We start from the raw sequence: 21,264 nt of genomic DNA, 5'->3' as shown, positions 1-21,264 counted from the left end.
GCTGAAATTTTTGCTGCGATCTGCTAGTGAGGGGCTGGTGCCAAATCTGAATGAGGTAGGTATTTTGATCTAACAGACTCTGACAGAGATAACAAGAGAGCAACACGGACACTTGTCTAGTGAAGTGTATGAAGAAAGTAGTGGCTGGAAATTGGCAGGGGACACAGTAGACCCCAATCACCAGATAGGGAAATATACCTAAATGGGGCAAGTAAATAGCAAGCTTTTAAGGCATACCTTGTGTGAGGAACAACGGAGAAGTCCCTCCTGGAATGTGCCCCCACCTTGGCATTCCCCAAGGCCATAAAAGGCAATGCAATGTTTTGCTTTAGTTTAAAGGACTAGGAAGAAACTCTTTGAAGCTTGGTCCCCAATAATTAGCACTAAGATGTGAGCTCCTGCAGCTACAGGCAAACTGATTCAAGCACATGGAGACAGCGCATACAAAAAGTCACAGCAGGCTCTGAGGTATTGAATTTGGAAAATGACCTATTTTAACAGAATGCAATATCTCTGAGACTAGCCGAGCACATAATTGGAATCGGCATTCCTTTTCCCACATGCCCATATTTAGCCACCTCCAGAACCCTGCATTACGGATTTATAAAGCATAGCTAACAGGAATTACATACAGTAGGCATATTTAGTCACTATGAGCAGATAAAATGCAGCAGAAACCATTGGCGGCGCCACCGAACCACTCAGAGCGTCAGGCGGAAAGTTATGGGCCATCCATGATTCTGGGCAGAAAATCATATTCTGACATGAGAGGAGGGAGGCAGCCCAGCCCAGCCCAGGGGTGGCAGCAGAGTGTGGGAGGGAACAGCCTGGGAGATATAAGGCTGACCCTCATTTTGGACTGAGTTTTTTCTAATGGCTGGAAGATACGTTAGCTGACGCAGCCAGGAAAGCCTGTAACTAAGATTTGGACCTGTGATCCATCAGCGCCTCCCTGTGGTCACATGCTACAAAACACGGTAATTGTAACCCATCTATACCCTATACTTGTACTACACTTGTGACAGTATACCTGTATATTGTTCTTGTAAATATATACCTGTATATTTCTAGTGTGCCTTTTCGGTGATTAAATATAAAATTAATCTTGGGCTGCTCTTTTATCTCGATTCACAAATCCCCACGTCCGCACGATCAGTTGGTCAACTGTACGCTACCCGGGATGGTTTCTGACCCGATATAAGCCTGTTGTCTGGCGAGGCTAATGTCGAAGAAGGAACTGGTGGCAGGAATACCCTATTGTTTTAGTGAGGTACTCTGTAAGTGATGGCTGGGAAGTTTATATCTAATATATAAAGCTCAAAGTGTGTATGTATGTATGTATGTATGTATGTATGTATGTATGTATGTATGTATGTATATATCCGGGATAGGCATCCGCACCGTTGCAGCTACAGCCACAAAATTTGGCACAGTCACACGTTTGGACCCCGAGAGCGTCCTAAGCTATGTTGTGAGGCGAAATTTTAACCCCGCGCGGTCCAATTCACCAAACAATTTTGCCCCTAACTACATACTGGGGAAAAAGTGTGTGCGCGCATCAAGCCCCGCCCCTCATTATGTCATAATGCCCCATCTACATAATGGGGAAACAGTGTGTGTGTATCAAGCCCCGCCCCTCATTATGATGTCACAATGGTTACCATGGCGATGCTGATGTCATCAAGCCCGCCACTCATTATGATGTCATAATGGTTGACTATGGGAAGGAGGATGTGTGATGGGTATATGGGCACTGGACTATGGGATGCAGGATATGTATGACGGGTATATGGGCACGGGACTATGGGATGGAGGATCTGTGATGGGTATATGGGCACTGGACTATGGGATGGAGGATATGCATGATGGCTATATGGGCACGGGACTATGGGATGGCGGATATGTATGATGGGTATATGGGCATGGGACTATGGGATGGAGGATGTGTGATGGGTATATGGGCACTCGACTATGGGATGGAGGATATGCATGATGGCTATATGGGCACGGGACTATGGGATGGCGGATATGTATGATGGGTATATGGGCATGGGACTATGGGATGGAGGATGTGTGATGGGTATATGGGCACTCGACTATGGGATGGAGGATATGCATGACGGGTATATGGGCACGGGACTATGGGATGGCGGATATGTATGATGCGTATATGGGTATGGGACTATGGGATGGAGGATGTGTGATGGGTATATGGGCACTCGACTATGGGATGGTGAATATGTATGATGGGTATATGGGCATGGGACTATGGGATGGAGGATATGTATGATGGAGATGGAGATGGGATGGAGGATATGTATGATGGGTATATGGGCACGAGCCTATGGGATGGTGGATATGTATGATGGGTATATGGGCACGGGACTATGGGATGGAGGATAATTATAATTTGTTATAACTAACCACAGCTAGTTACTCCCCCCTCATTGGGAGCGCCTCGCTAACTCGTACCTATAATGGAAGCCTTTCCGGCGACTATTTGCCCTCGGTGCAGTTCCCTGACTGACCTGGAGCAAGTGGTGGTGCCAGAGATCCGATCCCTTCAAATCCTTCTCTTCCCTCCATCGAGGTGAGCGAAGTCGACACCTCCTTCCCCTGTGAGATCCTTCACACCTTGTGAATATATAAACCTAAAATGTAAATTCCCCTTTTAAGCTACATTTCTATGCAGTGGCTTATATTTAATGGTGATTTTTTTTTTATTATTTCATATCAAAGTAAATTATCTTTAATATGGAAATTTAGAAGCTTTTTCTGATAAGTGAAAGGACATTACCTCAAATATCCGGAACATTATTCATTTAAATCAGACGAACACCGCTAATAACGTTGGACTCTAAAATGTTCCATTTAGCGTTTAGATTTCCCCGGATATGGAGGATGACATTAGCGCACAGTTAGTGCTGTGACACCGCAGGGAGAAGCTTGCATTTCTGGAGGATCAGGGGATCACAGTATTATGTCCACACACTTGAAGCTTTTCTTAGTGTGAATGTTATTAGTCTCCATTAGTTCCCATATAATGTAATAAAAGTGACATTGAAGCTCTGAAATTGCGTTATTTCAAACCCCACCTTCATTTACTATAAGCAGTGCGCTACAGGACAGAAAATTGCTTCCTTCTTATAGACCCATAATGTTCACTGCCATCCTGGTACTTATCACTATGGGTAAAGCCAACAGCAAAATAGCAACAATTACAAAATAAAGCCAAATATACAGTACTTGTCATTACTGAGTAACAGAATAGCATCACAAACAGAAAAAGAGCCAGACAGACTACATAATGATGATTTGTATAAAGTTGTGCTCAAAAGTTTACATACCCAGCAGAATTTTTGCTTTCTTGGCTTTTTTTTCAGAGAATATGAATAATAACACCAAAACTTTTTCTCCACTCATGGTTAGTGGTCGGGTGAAGCCATTTATTGTCAACTACTGTGTTTTCTCTTTTTAGATCATAATGACAACCCAAAACATCCAAATGACCCTGATCAAAAGTTCACAAACCCTGGTGATTTTGGCCTGATAACATGCACAGAAGGTGACACTAATGGGTTGTTTGACTGGCTACTAAAGGGAACATTCTCACCTGTGACCTGTTTGCTTGTAATCAATGTGTGTGCATAAAAGTGGAGTGAGTTTCTGGGATCCAGACAGACTCTTGCATCCTTCATCCATCCACTGACGTTTCTGGATTGTGAGTCATGGGGAAAGCAAAAGAATTGTCAACGGATCTATGGGAAAAGATGGTTGAACTGTATTAAACAGGAAAGTGATACAAAAAGATATCCAATGAATTGATAATGCCAGTCAGCCTCATTCACACTGTGATTAACAAATGGAAAATCAGGGGCTCTCCAACAACAAAACCACAGTCAGGTAGAGCAACAAAGATTATTTGGGATGCAAAGAAAAACCTACGAATAACATCAGCTGAAATACTGGACTCTCTGAAAACTAGTGGTGTGGCTATTTAAAGGGAATCTGTCACCTCAATTTGGCGGGCTATTTAAATGCCTTGTGTCCGGTCCGATGGGCGGTGTTTCGCCTCCTTTCCACCACCCCATCCTTGTCCACCGTCCGCAATATTTTCAGGAATTTGAGTAGTTGTCCTCCATAGTCGGCGCATGCGCAATGTAATCTTGCCTCGTGCATGCGCAGTATGCTTTGCCCAACTACGGGTAAAGCCGAAAAGCATTACTGCGCATGCGCCGGTGAACTATGTCCCGGAAGTAATTCGCTGTGTTCCGGGACATAGTAACTAAATATAAAATATAATAAAGTGTGATCACAACCGGAGTCCACAGTGCAGAGATGGTAAACTGCTGCGTGGTAATGGCGGACACTAACTGAACATCGGCGGGGTAACCGCTGACCCGGTGTGCGGAGGAGCAAACTCTGTTACAGCACAGAGCCACAGAAAGACGCCGAAGCCTGTTGCCTCACAGACTACGGCTTAGGGAACCGCTACTGCGGCGCCAGGGATTACCCCTAGAGAAACGCTGTGCCCTGTTAGCAGTCACAGGATGCAGCCGACAGTTATGTTACTGCACTGCTTGCGTACAGTGCCGCCCTTGCGTATGCCACTAGCCAGCTTAAGCTTAGCGCTGGAAAGCGCAGTAACTGCGCACGGCGCCGCTGAGACGGACACTGCAGCGTATGCGGTACAGAGGTGTCTCATGCAGATGACACTCTCTGGCATAACGTGTGAGAGGAGCTGGAAGCACTGCGGCGCTATGCAGTGCCACCACTCGGCGCTGACTCCACCAACTACCTACCCTAAGCCTGGGCGCTGGACAGGCTAGGCTACACAACACATGCGTACCAATGTAGGGGTTTCATAATAAGTCATTCACCAGTTTCATTTATCCATCATCACACATACCACAACTTAACACTATAAGAGTCTATACTAGCGCATGGCCGTGCGGCCATGTGACTCTTTTATAGCAGCGTCCTTCCGGGAGCTTCCTAGAGGCCCAATGGGAGCAGCAATAGGACCTGAGCATGTGACCTCAGGCCTCCAATGAGAGGACTTCCCACAGGCATGCTCAGTGGACCGAAAGAAGGACTTGGTCTCAAGAGCTGCTCGCTGCTGGCTATTGCAGGTTACTATAGCTGAACCCTGATTGGCAGCAGTAACCAAGCCAACAGTAGTAGACTGAGTAAGACGCTGGGAACGACGTCTTTTCTAAGCAGGCTCCTCTGCGGCTGGAGAGGAATGGGAGTGTCAGGATCCTGTCAGCGACGGCGTGCAGCCTCCGCTGAGCAGGGACTCACCTGCACTGGAGGGGGGCCCGGGGTCAGGTACTGCCGGAAAGTAGATACACAGGACCTGTGGACGCTGAAGTTAACCAAGCAGTCACAGGACCTACGGTCATGTGACTGCAAGGGGGCGGGGCTTAGCGTCCTGCTTTCAGAGATGGCAGGACACTATACAGAAATACTCAGAGTCAGGCAAAACGGAGGTCATACACAGAGATATCAGTAAAGTACCAGGGTTGAGACAGAACGATTAGTCAGGGCCAAGCAGAAGTCAAAACCAAACAGACATAGAAGGTACCAAGCAGAATCCAAAGCAATATCCAGAGAACAGACCGAGTCGTACACAGAGAATCAAGCAACCAGAACATAGCACAAACACACTCAGGGGTCACCACACAATGCCAAGAGCGAAAGTATAACTGACAGGAATTGGAGTATCTCAGAGCAATAAAAAGCTCTGCCTGAACCAAAGAGAGGCCACAATAATTAACCCCAGGTGTGCAGGTCAAAGCCTGCACTAAGCTCAATACATTAACCCCTGACGTGCAGGTCAAAACCTGCACTGGGATCATGACAGTACCCCCCTCTCAACGGGGGGCCTCTGGACCCCCAGGCTTCCCCGGGTACTTGGCATGGAAAGCCCGAACCAGGCGATCTGCATGTACAGAGTGAGCAGGAACCCATGAGCGATCCACCGGTCCATATCCCTTCCAGGGGACCAGGTACTGCAAAGAGCGGCGCACCCGCTGAGAGTCTACAATATGTCCAACCTCATACTCCAAGTGACCCTCCACCAACACTGGAGGAACAACAGACTCGGAGTCCTCCTTGACAGACCCCACGGGTTTCAACAGAGATTTATGGAACACATTAGATATCTTTAAGGAGGCGGGGAGACGCAACCTATATGCCACCGGGTTGACTATCTCCACAATCTCGTACGGACCAAATAACTTTGGCCCAATTTAGCTGACGGTACCTTCAAGTTGATGTTACGTGTGGAAAGCCAAACCTTCTCCCCCACCTGAAACATGTGTCCCAGGGCCCTCTTTTTTGTCAGCAAAATATTTGTACCTCCCCTGGGCCCGAGAGATATTATGCTGGACTTCAGCCCAGAGGTTTTTTTTAACCATTGGACGGACCCCTCTGCCTCTGGACAACCGGAATCCACCCGTGAAAACTCCCCAAAATGAGGATTAAACCCATAATTGATTAGGAATGGGGACATGTTGGTGGACTGACTCACCCGGTTGTTAAAAGCGAATTCCGCCAACGGTAACGCATCACACCAATCCTCCTGACTGGTGGAGGTCAGACACCTGAGAATTTGTTCCAGGGATTGATTGGTGCCTTCCGTCTGACCATTACTCTCTGGGTAATATGCCGACGAGAAGGAGAGTGAGATGCCCAATTTCATACAGAATGCCCTCCAAATTTGGCCTCAAACTGCACACATCTGTCAGACACCACATTCAGGGGTACCCCATGCAATCAGACCACATGCTGCACGAACAACCTTAACAATGTTTCTGCTGAGGATAGTGCTGCCAAGGGAATGAAATGGGCCTGTTTTGAAAACCTATCCACCACCACCCAGATCACGGTATTGCCCCTGGAAGGTGGAAGACCAGTAATAAAATCCATGGAGAGATGAGTCCATGGCCTATTGTCGGAGCTAGGAACTGAGCCCCCAAAATTTTTTGTTCCAACTCTGATGAGACCCCCGCCACTACCACCCCTGGGGGAAGAATGGAGGACGGCGGCTCGGGGGGAGTCACCGGGTCAAAACTTCTGGACAGGGCATCCGCTTTAACATTTTTGGACCCTGGTCAAAAAGTAATGGAGGATTGAAAGCGTGAAAAAAAAGTGACCAACGGGCTTGTCTAGGAGTAAGCCTCTTAGCAGATTCAAGGTATGCCAAATTTTTGTGATCCGTGATAACAGTGATAGGGTGAGCCGCCCCTTCCAAAAAGTGCCTCCATTCTTCGAATGCCAGCTTGACCGCAAGAAGTTCTCTATTGCCTACATCATAATTTCTCTCAGTGGATGAGAACTTCTTGGAGAAGAAGGCACAGGGTTTGAGATTAGTAAGGGTGGCCGGACCTTGGGACAACACTGCCCCCACCCCTACTTCAGAAGCATCCACCTCCACAATAAATGGTTTGGACGAGTCTGGCTGGACCAACACCGGGGCGGACATGAAACATTTCTTAAGAGCTGAGAAGGACTCCTTAGCGAGTTCCGACCAATTTTTTACATCAGCCCCCTTCTGGGTAAGATCTGTGAGTGGTTTAACCACTTGAGAGAAACCTTTATTGAATCTCCGGTAATAGTTTGCAAATCCAAAGAAGCGCTGGAGCCCTTTGAGATCATGAGGCTGAACCCAGTCTGCGATCGCCAGCACCTTCTTAATGTCCATACGAAACCCCTCACAAGATACAATCAGCCCCAAAAAAGACAGTTCCTGTAGGAAAAATGTTCGTTTTTCCAATTTATTAAACAGGTGGTTCTCCCTGAGTCTCTGTAGAACTGTCTGTAGATGTTGTAAGTGAGACTGACTGTCCGGGGAATACACCAAAATGTCATCCAAATAAATGACAACAAAACGGCCTATCAGGTCAGAAAACACAACATTGATAAAGCTCTGGAAAATAGCGGGGGCATTAGTTAACCCAAAGGGTATAACCAGGTTTTCAAAGAGTCCCTCAGATGTGAGGAACGCAGTTTTCCACTCGTCCCCTTCCCGAACCCTTATCAGGTTGTAGGCCCCCCGGAGATCTAATCTGGAGAACCATTGGGCCCCAGATAACTGGTTACATAGGTCTGGGATGAGGGGAAGTGGATAAGTGTTCCTAACCGTTATCTTGTTAAGTTCCCGAAAGTCGAGGCATGGCCGCAAACCACCATCTTTCTTCTTCACAAAGAAGAATCCTGCTGCCACGGGTGACACAGAAGGCCTGATATGCCCTTTGCGGAGACTCTCAGCTATGTACTCCTTCATGGCTCAGCGCTCAGGCCCGGACAAATTGAACAAACGAGCCTTAGGTAACTTGGCCCTGGGTACTAACTCAATGGCACAATCGTAGGGTCTATGTGGTGGCAGCGCCTCAGCCTCACTTTCGGAAAACACGTCTTCGAAATCCTTCAGGTACTCCGGAATACCTTCCAGACCGACAGACGACACAGATACGGTTTTAACAGAGTTAACAAAAGGCCCCAGGTTACAACACTTATCTTTACATCCCCATTGAGTGATCTGCCCCGTCACCCAATCAATGGTAGGATTATGGCGTTGTAGCCAAGACATCCCCAGTACCAGTCCTGCTGGCAAGTTATCTAACACAAGACAAGTTAATTTTTCCACATGAGTGGAACCCACTTTCAGCGAAAAAAGTTCAGACCTGAAACAGATACCGTCCTGGGTAAGAGAGGACAAGTTAATTGCCACAAGTTTAACAGGATCTTGAAGCCTGACTGTCCCTATCTTATGAAGAGTCATAAGCCGGGCATCAATCAGGTTAACAGCAGAGCCACTGTCAACAAAGGCGGTAGTCTGAACAGGACCATCACCAAGTTCCAGTTCCACCCGAAGCAAAATTTTTGCAAGTGAGGAAAAAAGGTACCTGAAGGTCTGGGTAGCCTCCTCGACTACTATCCAGACCTAGTCGTTTCCCACCACCTTGTAGGATGACGGACAGTCCTTCTTCCAATGTCCAGATTCCCCACAATAGAAGCACAACTGCTTCTCCCGGGGGCATCTTCTTTCCTTCACATCACAGGTGACAGCGCTCACCTCCATAGCCACTGGAGGAGTCCGGGTCTCAACTCCACTGGAGAATAATGATGTTTCAAGTTGCATAACACCTCTTGCCCGCAGTCTGCGATCCATGCAAACCGCTTGGGTCATGGCATCCTCCAGGGAGTCAGGTGGAGGATGGAGTGCCAGGGCATCCTTCAGACGTTCACACAGGCCTCTACGGAACAGCCCCCGAAGGGCGGCATCACTCCAAGAAACCTCAGCTGCCCAACGCCTAAATTCAGAACAGAACCACTAGGCCGAGTGCTCCCCCTGACACACTCATCACCTTGTCCTCAGCCAAACGCACTCTGGATCATCGTAAATAAGCCCTAAGGCCTTAAAAAACGCATCAACAGACATTCTCTCTGGGGCAGAAGAGGAAAGAGAAAATGCCCAGGCTTGTGGGGACCCCCTGAGGAGGGACATAACTACCCCCACCCTCTGTTTCTCATCCCCAGAGGAGCGGGGTCTCAGAGAAAAAGAGCTTACAGCCCTCTTTAAATGCTCTAAATTCATTTTTGTCACCAGCAAATGTATCTGGTAACTTAACCGGAGATTCGGGTGGGACTAAAATTACATCTCTATTCCCCACCTGCTGAAAGCCTGCGGAAAGCACCCCCTGAACCGAGTCCGCAACCTGCCGTTGGGACTGGGCTAGAGCTTGGTGTTCCAAACTTAGCTTCTGCAGCGACTGAGTCAAGCATTTCACCTGCTCAGATAAGTCCATGCTGCAGAAGTGAGGAGAGAAAAAAAAAAAAGTTCCCGGTCAGTTATAATGTCAGGATCCTGTCAGCGCCGGCGTGCAGCCTCCGCTGAGCAGGGACTCACCCGCACTGGAGGGGGGCCCGGGGTCAGGTACAGCCGGAAAGTACAGATACACAGGACCTGTGGACGCTGAAGTTTAGCAAGCAGTCACAAGACCTACGGTCCTGTGACTGCAAGGGGGCGGGGCTTAGCGTCCTGCTTTCAGAGATGGCAGGACACTATACAGAAATACTCAGAGTCAGGCAAAACGGAGGTCATACACAGAGATATCAGTAAAGTACCAGGGATGAGACAGAACGGTTAGTCAGGGCCAAGCAGAAGTCAAAACCAAACAGACATAGAAGGTACCAAGCAGAATCCAAAGCAATATCCACAGAACAGACCGAGTCGTACACAGAGAATCAAGCAACCAGAACACAGCACAAACACACTCAGGGGTCACCACACAATGCCAAGGGCGAAAGTATAACTGACAAGGATTGGAGTATCTCAGGGCAATAAAAAGCTCTGCCAGAACCAAAGAGAGGCCACAATAATTACCGTATATACTCGTGTATAAGCCGAGATTTTCAGCCCATTTTTTTGGGCTGAAAGTCCCCCTCTCGGCTTATACACGAGTCATATACCGGGGGATCGGCGGGGGAGGGGGAGCGGGGGTGTTAGATCATACTCACCCTTCTCTGCAGCTCCCCTGCTTGTTCCATGTTGTCGGCGCTGCTCTCTTCCTGCTTCAGCTGTCAAATGGTACCCGCTCATTAAATATGCGCATATTTAATGAGCGGGTACCACGTGACCGCTGAACCAGGAAGAGAGCAGCGCCGACAACATGGAACAAGCAGAGGAGCTGCAGAGACAAGCGCCAGGACCCGGTGAGTATGAACGGGGGGTTGGGAGGCATATTTACCTGTCCCTGCGCTCTGCTGTCTTGCATCCTCTGCAGTGACATTCAGGTCAGAGAGCGCTATCGTGCCCTCTGCCTGCACAGTCACTGCAGAGCGCAACGCTGATGAGCAGGGGGCAGCGACTGAGGTGACTATACAGTTTTTGGTTTTTTTTTGTAAGGGAGGCAGCAGCAGCAGAAACATGATGGGGCCACTCACTGTGCAGCATAACTGGGGCCACTCACTGTGCAGCATAACTGGGGCCACTCACTGTGCTGCATAACTGGGGCCACTCACTGTGCTGCATAACTGGGGCCACTCACTGTGCAGCATAACTGGGGCCACTCACTGTGCAGCATAACTGGGGCCACATACTGTGCATCATAACTGGGGCCACATACTGTGCATCATAACTGGGGCCACATACTGTGCATCATAACTGGGGCCACATACTGTGCATCATAACTGGGGCCACATACTGTGCATCATAACTGGGGCCACTCACTGTGCATCATAACTGGGGCCACTCACTGTGCATCATAACTGGGGCCACTCACTGTGCATCATAACTGGGGCCACATACTGTGCATCACAACTGGGGCCACATACTGTGCATCACAACTGGGGCCACATACTGTGCATCACAACTGGGGCCACATACTGTGCATCACAACTGGGGCCACATACTGTGCATCACAACTGGGGCCACATACTGTGCATCACAACTGGGGCCACATACTGTGCATCATAACTGGGGCCACATACTGTGCATCATAACTGGGGCCACATACTGTGCATCATAACTGGGGCCACATACTGTGCATCATAACTGGGGCCACATACTGTGCATCATAACTGGGGCCACATACTGTGCATCATAACTGGGGCCACATACTGTGCATCATAACTGGGGCCACATACTGTGCATCATAACTGGGGCCACATACTGTGCATCATAACTGGGGCCACATACTGTGCATCATAACTGGGGCCACTCACTGTGCATCATAACTGGGGCCACTCACTGTGCATCATAACTGGGGCCATTCACTGTGCAGCATAACTGGGGCCACATACTGTGCATCATAACTGGGGCCACTCACTGTGCATCATAACTGGGGCCACATACTGTGCAGATAACTGAGGCCACTCACTGTGCACCCTCGGCTTATACACGAGTCAATACGTTTTCCCAGTTTTTTGTGGCAAAATTGGGGGGTCGGCTTATACTCGAGTATATACGGTAACCCCCAGGTGTGCAGGTCAAAGCCTGCACTAAGCTCAATACATTAAACCCTGACGTGCAGGTCAAAACCTGCACTGGGATCATGACAGGGAGACTGCGGAAGGCAAGGCTCGAGATTCCTCCTGTGCAGAGGCAGGAACCTGACGCCTATCACAAGGCATTTAAATATTCCGCCAAATTGAGGTGACAGATTCCCTTTAAAGATGCACAATAAGGAGGCAAAAATGGGCTGCATGGTCAAGTCGCCAGAAGAAAGCCATTACTGCGCAAATGCCACAAAGTATCTCACCTACAATACACAAAACAAAACAGAGACAAGCCTCAAAACTTCTGGAACAAGGTAATTTGGAGTGATGAGACTAAAATTGAACTCTTTGGCCACAGCCATAAGGCCGGGATCACACATGCGAGAAACACAGCCGAGTCTCGCATTTTAATACCCGGCACTGCCGCCGGTACTCGGGAGTGAAGCGTGCGACCACATAGCAATACATGCAGCTGAACGCTCCGCTCCTGAGTGCCGGCAGCAGTGATGGGTATTAACATGCGAGACTCGGCCGTGTTTCTCGCATGTGTGATCCCAGCATAAACCTTACATTTGGAAAGAGGTCAACAAGGCCTATGATGAAAGGAACACCATTCCTACTGTAAAGCATAGAGGTGGATCGCTGATGTTTTGGGGATGTGTGAGCTACAATGGCACAGGAAACTTGGTCAAAATTGAAGGTAAGATGAATGCAGCACATTATCTGCAAATACTGGAGGCAAATTTGCAATCATCAGCCTGGAAGCTGCTCATGGGACGTACTTGGACGTTCCAACATGACAACGATCCAAAACATAAGGCTAAGTCGACCTGTCATTGATTACAGCAGAACAAAGTGAAGGTTCTGGAGTGGCCATCTCAGTCTCCTGACCTAAATATCATTGAGCCACTCTGGGGAGATCTCAAGTGCGCAGTTCATTCTAGACTGACCAGGAATTTACAGGAACTGGAGGCATTTTGCCAAGATTGGGCAGCTTTAACATCTGAGAAAATAAAGAACCTCATCGACAACTACCACAAAAGACTTCAAGCTGTCATTGATGTTAGAGGGGGCAATACACAGTATTAAGAAATGGGGTATGTGAACTTTTCATCAGGGTCATTTGGATTTTTTGGGTTGTCATTATGATTTAAAAAGAGAAAACATAGTAGTCTGACAATAAATGGCTTCACCCAACCACTAACCATGAGTGGAGAAAAAGTTTTGGTGTTATAATTCATATTCTCTGAAAAAAGGCCAAGAAAGCAAACATTCGGCTGGGTATGTAAACTTTTGCGCACAACTGTACTGTGACTACAAATAAATGCTCTATGACATCTCAAAATTACCCGCGGCAGCCGAATGCTAGCAGTTGCTGAACAGCATAGTGCCATCAACTGTGTAGTGGTCGCTGCAGATCCACTATTGTTCATCTGATTAGAGCCAGATCTGCAGTACCCGGCTGCGGCCACTACACAGTGGACAGAACTCCGCAACAGCCAACATCCAGCCACCATAACAGCTGATCGATGAGAGTACCAGATGGCAGACCACTACCGATCTGAGATGGAGTTCATATCCTCAGGAAAATAGTGGAGCAACCCTTTAATTTAGTAGGAAAAGTAGAATTGCAGTGTGCAAATGGAGATTCTGGTCGGGATTTATATGTGAAGTCACGAGGCTCAGCAAAGGGTCTTGTAGGACTTAGAGGCAAGGCTCATACCACTGTTCTTATTGACTTTTCAGATTGCTACTTCCAATCCAGAGACTAGAGTCCATGTTCTCTTCCTCTATGAAGCTGCTATTTCCATATTTTATTTCCCAGGGCGCATTACATGGCCTATAAATTTCCCTACCCCAGTTTGGCAGTCGCTTCAAATAGAACCTTTACTTCTTAGACCACAATCGATGACTTCCTACCCAGCTAAAGTCTCTTACTTTGCACTGTTGAGAGGCAAAAACACCGAAACAGCTGTGTGCAAACTGAGACTGCTTTGGCTGTGCATCCCAAGTCATGTGGCAAGGCCCCTTATATGTAATCTGTCAGCGGGTTATTGATATGTAATCTAAGAGCAGCGTGATGTAGGGATAGAGACTGATACATGTAATGTGTCACTTACCATTACCAGGTTATGTTTTGAGGTTTCAATGCAATTAGTGTTTTATCACCAGGAGATTATCACTACAGGACTAGGTGTCTCGATCTTCCAAGTCCAACCACACCCCCACCACTGATTAGCAGCTGTAAATATACAATGTACACGGAAAGCAGCCAATCAGTGGTGAGGGTGGGGTTATACCCAGCTCAGCATTTGAGCTCTGCAAGATCTGCAGCAGAAAAAACTATGATTCTATCACAACTGCTGCACCCAGTAAACCAAGTGAAACATCGCTGGAATCAGGGTCTCTGTCCCTACATCATGCTGCTACTGGATTACATAACAAAAAGCATGCTGACATTCCCTTTAAAGGCATGCTTCTTCTATTAGGTAGCACTACAGACCCTGTTTTCTTCCTTTGTGAAGAAGCAAGTTGCATATTCTTCTCATCAGATATGACTGATGAAGTATGTGATGGAGATGTCAGAAGATCACTTTTTAATCAGTTTTATGCAGCTATGAAACCCAAACTTCTCATTAATAAGTTGTTATACGGAGGGAGTAGTATCCATTAATGTTCTGTTAGATAGCCAGCGCGTTTCGCAGTCACACTGCATTGTCAAGAGAACCAGCAGAAGACACACAAAAGTGGAGAAAGATTTTTTTCAAGAATATTAAAACCTAGAAACAATGACACAAAGCATTGCACAAATGTCCTATGCAGTAAACCGGTGTTAGTCGTAATTCTCAGCATGCACCCGGCATCACTTAGTGTAATCCCTCCATTACTAAGCATCGCTCCCATATGAGCTGTTTGTTTTATTGTTTCCCACCGAAACTGGGTTAGTGTCCTTACGTGGGAATCCAGCAGCTGTCAACCTTTGAGTCTGTGCTGGTAAGATATGAACTCTGAGCGAAGACTACAATTCCAAAATGTAATGTCGATGGAACAAAAGCAAATACAAGCCGCTAAACTTTACTGGCAACGTGAGCGGCGACTGCTGCGGAGAAGGAGATAAAAGTCTGCACGCCCAGAATTCCCCAAAAGCACAGGGGGTTCTGGAACTGCAGAGAGGGGGGTTCTGGGAAAACAACACTCTTGGCATGAAAGTCATTACAAGACGACGTCTGCTGTTCAGGCCGAAGGAGGTAGCGATCAACTGAGTCACAGGCACATTTGTGTCTCTGATTCACTGGCTTCTGTAGAGCAAAATGACTTCTAGTTATTACTGGCACTGTGTAATCATACAGCAGGAAATTACTTGTTAATGAGTAATGAAAAGAGCCGTGTCTGAATATGGGGAGCGTATATCAGACGTAAGCAGCCTCCAGACATGGTGGGACTGCAGCTCATCGGTCTGCTCCGATGGATGGATCGATCAGAGGCAAAAGAGTGATCAAACAATTGTGAGAATCAGAACACCAGGGTTGGATCCCATAGAGAGACCTTTACCTTCAATTCCTCCCAGAAGGTTAAAAGAAACCAGTAATGTCCCAAAACATTAGTAACCTGTAGACATGGGGTTAATCTGCAGGTTAACAAAGTTCTAAAGCCGTGCTGCCGCAGCACTAAGAGCCCTGCTGCCTGGAGGAAATCAAATTTTTTCCCCCCAGCCGCCTGTGGCTTTCAGTCATAGAGGCGTGGCTTCAGTTCCCGTTCAGTGTACTAAAGCCGTGCTGCCTGGAGGAAATCAAATTTTTTCCCCCGGCAGCCTGTAGCTTTCAGTCATAGAGGCGTGGCTTCAGTTCCCGTTCAGTGTGCTAAAGCCATGCTGCCGCAGCACTGAAAGCCCCGCTGCCTGGAGGAAATTTAAAAAATTTCTCCCGGCAGCCTGCAGCTTTCAGTCATAGAGGCATGGCTTCAGTTCCCGCTCGGTATACAGTGGGCAGAGGTTGTAACCGCACCCTGGCACTGGCTGACAAGACAGAACAGCAGTGCATCAGTACAGAGCTGGCTGTCAGTCAGTGCCGGGGTGTGGTTACAGTCGCTGCTCACTGTATACCGAGTGATGACTGAAGCAGTGACTGAAAGCCCAAGGCAGCTTCAATGAATGAAATTGATTTCCTCCTTGTAGCTGTGCTTCCAGTACGGCAGCTGCGCGACTTTAAATCGCTATTAACCTGCAGATATTGAGCTAATTTGCCGGTTAATCGCACTTTTACATGACAGGATCCCTTTAAATCCAGAACATTTAGTAATCTTCTGAAATTCTTATTGCATTTATGCTGAATTTTATCTATCTGAATACTAACAAAGCAGAGGTCAGCAAATACCAATAAAGCAACTCCCTCAATGTTGGTACTACTGTTCGCATTATCCCTGTGCTATGACATCACTGTGTGCAAAAAGCCTGCATGGTGACATCATTTTTTTTTCTGTCTATCCTTGCTCTGTAACTTTGCTGGGAAAATTATCTTAATGTTGTGACCTTGCTGTATGAACTACTGCAGAGCAACGAGCTCTGCGACATCACTGTGTGCACGATACCTAAACCTAAGACATCATTGAGTGAGGCTAGGTTCACATATCAAAAATGATCTATGCTCAGATGGGAAGTACCCAGCCTGGCTTTAGCTAATTGCCTCATTAATGCCAATGAAGCAGTTAGGTCAGGTCAGAAAACCCGGTGTTTGGGCTGGGTGTTCTAATCCAGCCTGTGTGTCACATTATCATGTATATTATTTTTGTGTTATGACATCACTGTGTGCATATCATCGAAGCTAAATTTTCACTTAAGGCCACATTAGAAAAAAGTTGTCAGAACCCACCAATGTCAACGTGATCTGCTGATCATCTAATGAGTATACAGGCCTCTAGATTGTCCGGTGACAGATTAATAAGGACATAAGGATCAGGTAGTTGAGATTCAATCACTCGATGCTTTTGTTTGGCTGAGAGATAAACCTCTGACAGATGATTCTGGCCGTGGCTCCATCACGTGGAGCGCAGGGACTCTCGGCGGAGTCAGGAAAGATAACTGTTATATCTAATGGGTATGGCCAGCTTTAGTGATTTATCCTTCTTAGGCCACATTCACACTATCCGTATTTGGTCAGTATTTTACATCAGTATTTGTAAGTCAAAATCAGGAAAGGAACAATGAGAAGAAAAGTATAACAGAAACATGTCACCACTTCTGTATTTATCACCATCTCCTGGTTTTGGTTACCTCTCAGCTGTAACATCACTGTTTGCAGTATTCTTAAAGGGGTTGTTACCTTTCAGATAATGACGTCACTGTGGAGAGAGAATGCACACAGTAATGTCACCTATCAATTACAAACTCCATGAAGGTTTGGCTTAGGGCCCCGTCACACATAGTGATCTCGCTAGCGAGATCGCTGCTGAGTCACAATTTTTGTGACACAACAGCGATCTCACCAGCGAGATCACTGTGTGTGACACTGACCAGCGATCGGCCCCCCTGCCGGTATCGCTGATCGCTGTTCGAAACCGCTGGACTTTTCTTTGGTCGCTGGTCTCCCGCTGGCCAGCACGCATCGCTGCGTGTGACAGGCGGGAGACCAGCGATCAGCGGTAACTAACGTACACATCGGGTATCCAAGGGACGGGCGTCCCTTAACCCGATGTGTACCTTAGTTACCAGCTTCCTGCATCAGCGCGCTGGTAACTAACGAACACAGCGACGCCGCGCGCTCGGCGTCGCTGTGCTGATCGCTGGTGAAGCTGTCTGTTTGGTAGCTCACCAGCGATCATGTAGCGACTCACCAGCGATCCTGACACATTGATATCGTTGTCGGGATCGCTGGTGAGTCGTTATGTGTGACGGGGCCCTTAAAAGGGTTATTCCCGATCAGATAATGTTCGGCCCCAGCTAGAATTAAAAAATAAACTGTGCTGCGCACACCTTCCCCAGGTCCACAAGTGAGTCTTTGCCATTGCTCCTGGTGCCTGGTATTGGCTGTGGCGCAGTCTTCCACTCAGGAAAAGCAGTCAATGCCAGATGCCAGGAGCAGCGGTGGAGACTTGCGGGTGAGTCCACAGACAGCGAGTAGTGCAAGTTTGTTATTTATAAAAAAAAAGAGAAAAAAAAAAAAAAAGAACTTCAGCCAGAACTCAACATTATCTGACAGGGAACAACCCTTTTAAAGGGAACCTGTCAGCAGGATTGGATTGTGCTCAGTAACCTACAGACACTGTCAGGTCAGTGCCGTTATACTGATTACAATGATACCTTGGTACAGTGTCAGGTCGGCGCCATTTTCAAACTGATATTTTTTCTTTAGGAATTTATAGATACCATCAAAAAGAATAATTAAATGCACAATATGGGTGCGATTATGGTGCAGTGCAGACGCCTGCCTGCTGAAGGGGATTTTTTTTATTTTTTTAAATAAATATAATATTCATTATTTAAACTGGGGGGCAGGTCAGTGAGGGATCAGTGACCTGTCAGGAGCCATACACATGAATACCTAATCATAGCACCCCATGAAGACCCCCCACAGGCCACCCCGGAGCATGAGCATATCATTAACTCAAAACTGAAAACAAAGATTAAACAACAACCACAAGACGAATTTCATCACCTGGTATCACTGTAATCAGTATAACAGCGCCGGCCTGACACTGTCTGTGGGTTACTGTGCACAATCCTGCTGACAGGTTCTCTTTAAGCCAAACCTTCATTATTTTACACACCTAAAACCACCTGACCCAAACCTTCCCCAAGGAGGATGCAGGTACCTGTACACTTAGCAGTGACTCCACAGGGGGATACCGCGGGCTCACATAGCCTCAGCCTATTTATTTCTCTCTCTTTGATGTATTTCACCTATTGCAACTTTATCTCCGAGCTGCTCGACCTCCGCCCGGACCACAGCGGCTCTTCCAGCTCCCTAGAACTTCTGCAGACGTGCACATTTTCTCTAGGATCATTGTGGCATTTAATCAAGCATATAAGATGAAAGAACCTAGGACTAAATGTTAGTGTAACAAGTAGCTGCTGATATTTGCTAAGTAGAATTATACATAGAATAATTCTGCCTCTGGATCCTCAGCTTCCGACGATTCGAGTTTCCTTCATGTCTAATGTTACCGGTCAGCGATGGGCTTTATCGGCAAGGACTGGCATTTATGTTTAACCCACAAATCAAGAAATCTGCCATTTTTATCAAAGCCAAATATTTTATACAGCACATTGGTCAACACCAGTGTGTAATAAGGGACTGAACTCACAGTTTTTACTACCGTACTTTGTAATTTAGAAAATCTCTGATTGCCCGAGGGCATCCTAATCAACGAGAATGTCCAAAACCACACCGATCAGATTGAAAAACAGAAATAAAAAACAATCCACGGCCCTTTTACAAAATCTCATCCACACTAACTTGAACTAAATTGAGTTAAATTCTGCAGAATGTCAATTTACCCTTTCTCTGATTATTTCTCACTTTACAATGCAAAGGGTTAAATCTGCAAAAAAAAATCAGTAGCAAGAATTTGGGTTAATGGTGCAGATTTTTTTTTTGCTGTAGAAAACTTGTGTATCACAAAAGAGAAAGTCAACGTATCCGGGCCCTCGACTTCCCCCCACTCCAATTATCACTAGTTTTGCTTTTTCTGCATATTCCAGATGAAGATGTATACAATGAATACAGACACTTACCGAACAATCGGTAGATCACCGAAGCTCTGCCGTCGTGTATTAAACTTGCTGGTTGAACGTGCAATGTTCAGCGAGAAACTATATATACGAGTGGATGGGGGTGAGGTGGGTAGTGGTCACTTCTTCTTGGACACTTGTCTGCCCATGTACTCAATTGAGTAAGCACAAAAGTACAAACTTCAGAATCCTTGAAGAAAAGGAAAACCCGTTCTACAGAGCACATGCGCTAATATAAGTGACATGGAGAAGTTACTTAAAGGGAATCTGTTGGCAGTTGTTTTTCCATTTAATCAGAGAGTACCATAATGTAGGGGCAAAAAGCCTGATTCCAGGCATGTGTCACTTATTAAGCTGTGCGCTGTAGTTTCCATACGATCAGTGTTTTATCAGCAGGAGATTATTATGGAAGGGCCTAGGAGTTGCACGTAAACAGTGCAGCTAATCTGTGAAACCCCACCCCCCACCGCTGATTGGCAGCTTGCTGACAGTGTACACAGGAAGTTTCCAATCAGGGGTGTGGGTGGAGTTATACACAGCTCAGCATTTTGATCATTGCTACATCTACAGCAGAGAAAACTGGGATTCTATCAAAACTGCACCAAGCAGCCCAGTAAGTGACACCTCACTGAAATCAGAGTCTCTGACCCGACACTATGATGCTATTGGATTACATAATAAAATCCGCCTGACAAATCCCCTTTAACCCCTTCCCGACATGCGCAGTACATATAATGCTCTGCGGGAGCTGCATTCCTGCAAAGAGCAGTATATGTATAGCGCATTGATCACATGGCCTCACACTGAGTGCTGCGGCAATCGGGTGCAGGTGTCAGGCCTATGTGAGAGCTGACACCCTGCAGCAACGTCGACGATCTGACACCACTGTCAGTAGTTACAGTGACATTGTGGAGCATCGCGCAGGGAGGGAGCTCTCTGAGGGCTAGCGTTGTTCTCATGGTCTCCATGAAGACCCCTGGCCAAAAGATAGCCGTGAGGTCCTTCAGGGTCCTGCAGGGAAGGTGGCGTGTCAGTGCCTGCTCAGGGAAGAAGGCGGCGTGTCAGTGCCTGCTCAGGGAAGAAGGCGGCGTGTCAGTGCCTGCTCAGGGAAGAAGGCGGCGTGTCAGTGCCTGCTCAGGGAAGAAGGCGGCGTGTCAGTGCCTGCTCAGGGAAGAAGGCGGCATGTCAGTTCCTGCTCAGAGCAGAAGGCGGCATGTCAGTGCCTGCTCAGAGCAGAAGGCGGCATACCACCTTCCCTGCCTGTCAGATGCTGATCTGATGCTCTCCAGTGCTGGGATAATGTAAAAAGTTAAAAAAAAAAAATTAAATGTACAAATATTTTTTAAAAATCCCCAAATAAAGAACAAGAAAAAAATAAAAAAATATTACAATAAATGCATTTATGTAAAAAAAAACAAAAGTACACATATTTGGTATGGTCGCATCCGTAACGAGCCTCTCTATAAAACAGTCCCACTAGTTAACCCCTTCAATAAACACCGTAAAAAAAGGCAAAAAACAATGCTTTATCA

General features: G+C 47.0%; 1 protein-coding gene across 4 annotated transcripts in view; it reads right to left on the bottom strand.

The window, feature by feature from the left end:
* Positions 1-21,264, bottom strand: part of CPQ (carboxypeptidase Q) — a 636,368-nt gene that overhangs the window by 598,582 nt on the left and 16,522 nt on the right. The window contains exons 1-2 of one of the 4 annotated variants that reach the window (XM_073550431.1): positions 17,276-17,324; positions 3,614-3,758 (exon numbers count right to left, since the gene is read on the bottom strand). The exons of 1 other annotated variant lie outside the window; for it this stretch is intronic. In XM_073550431.1, coding sequence (XP_073406532.1) covers positions 3,614-3,702 — 89 coding nt within the window. In that variant the 5' untranslated portion in view covers positions 3,703-3,758; positions 17,276-17,324. Of the gene's footprint in view, positions 1-2,528; positions 2,635-3,613; positions 3,759-17,275; positions 17,325-21,264 lie in introns of those variants that run through there. 2 more of the 4 variants (XM_073550432.1, XM_073550430.1) reach the window with 2 other exon arrangements.

The sequence above is a fragment of the Dendrobates tinctorius genome, unplaced genomic scaffold (genome assembly GCF_039654945.1).
Source record: "Dendrobates tinctorius isolate UK_male_01 unplaced genomic scaffold, ASM3965494v1 ptg000165l, whole genome shotgun sequence".
Taxonomy (NCBI): domain Eukaryota; kingdom Metazoa; phylum Chordata; class Amphibia; order Anura; family Dendrobatidae; genus Dendrobates; species Dendrobates tinctorius.
Note: the sequence above shows the minus strand (reverse complement) of the source record. Positions and strands in the feature narration are given on the sequence as shown.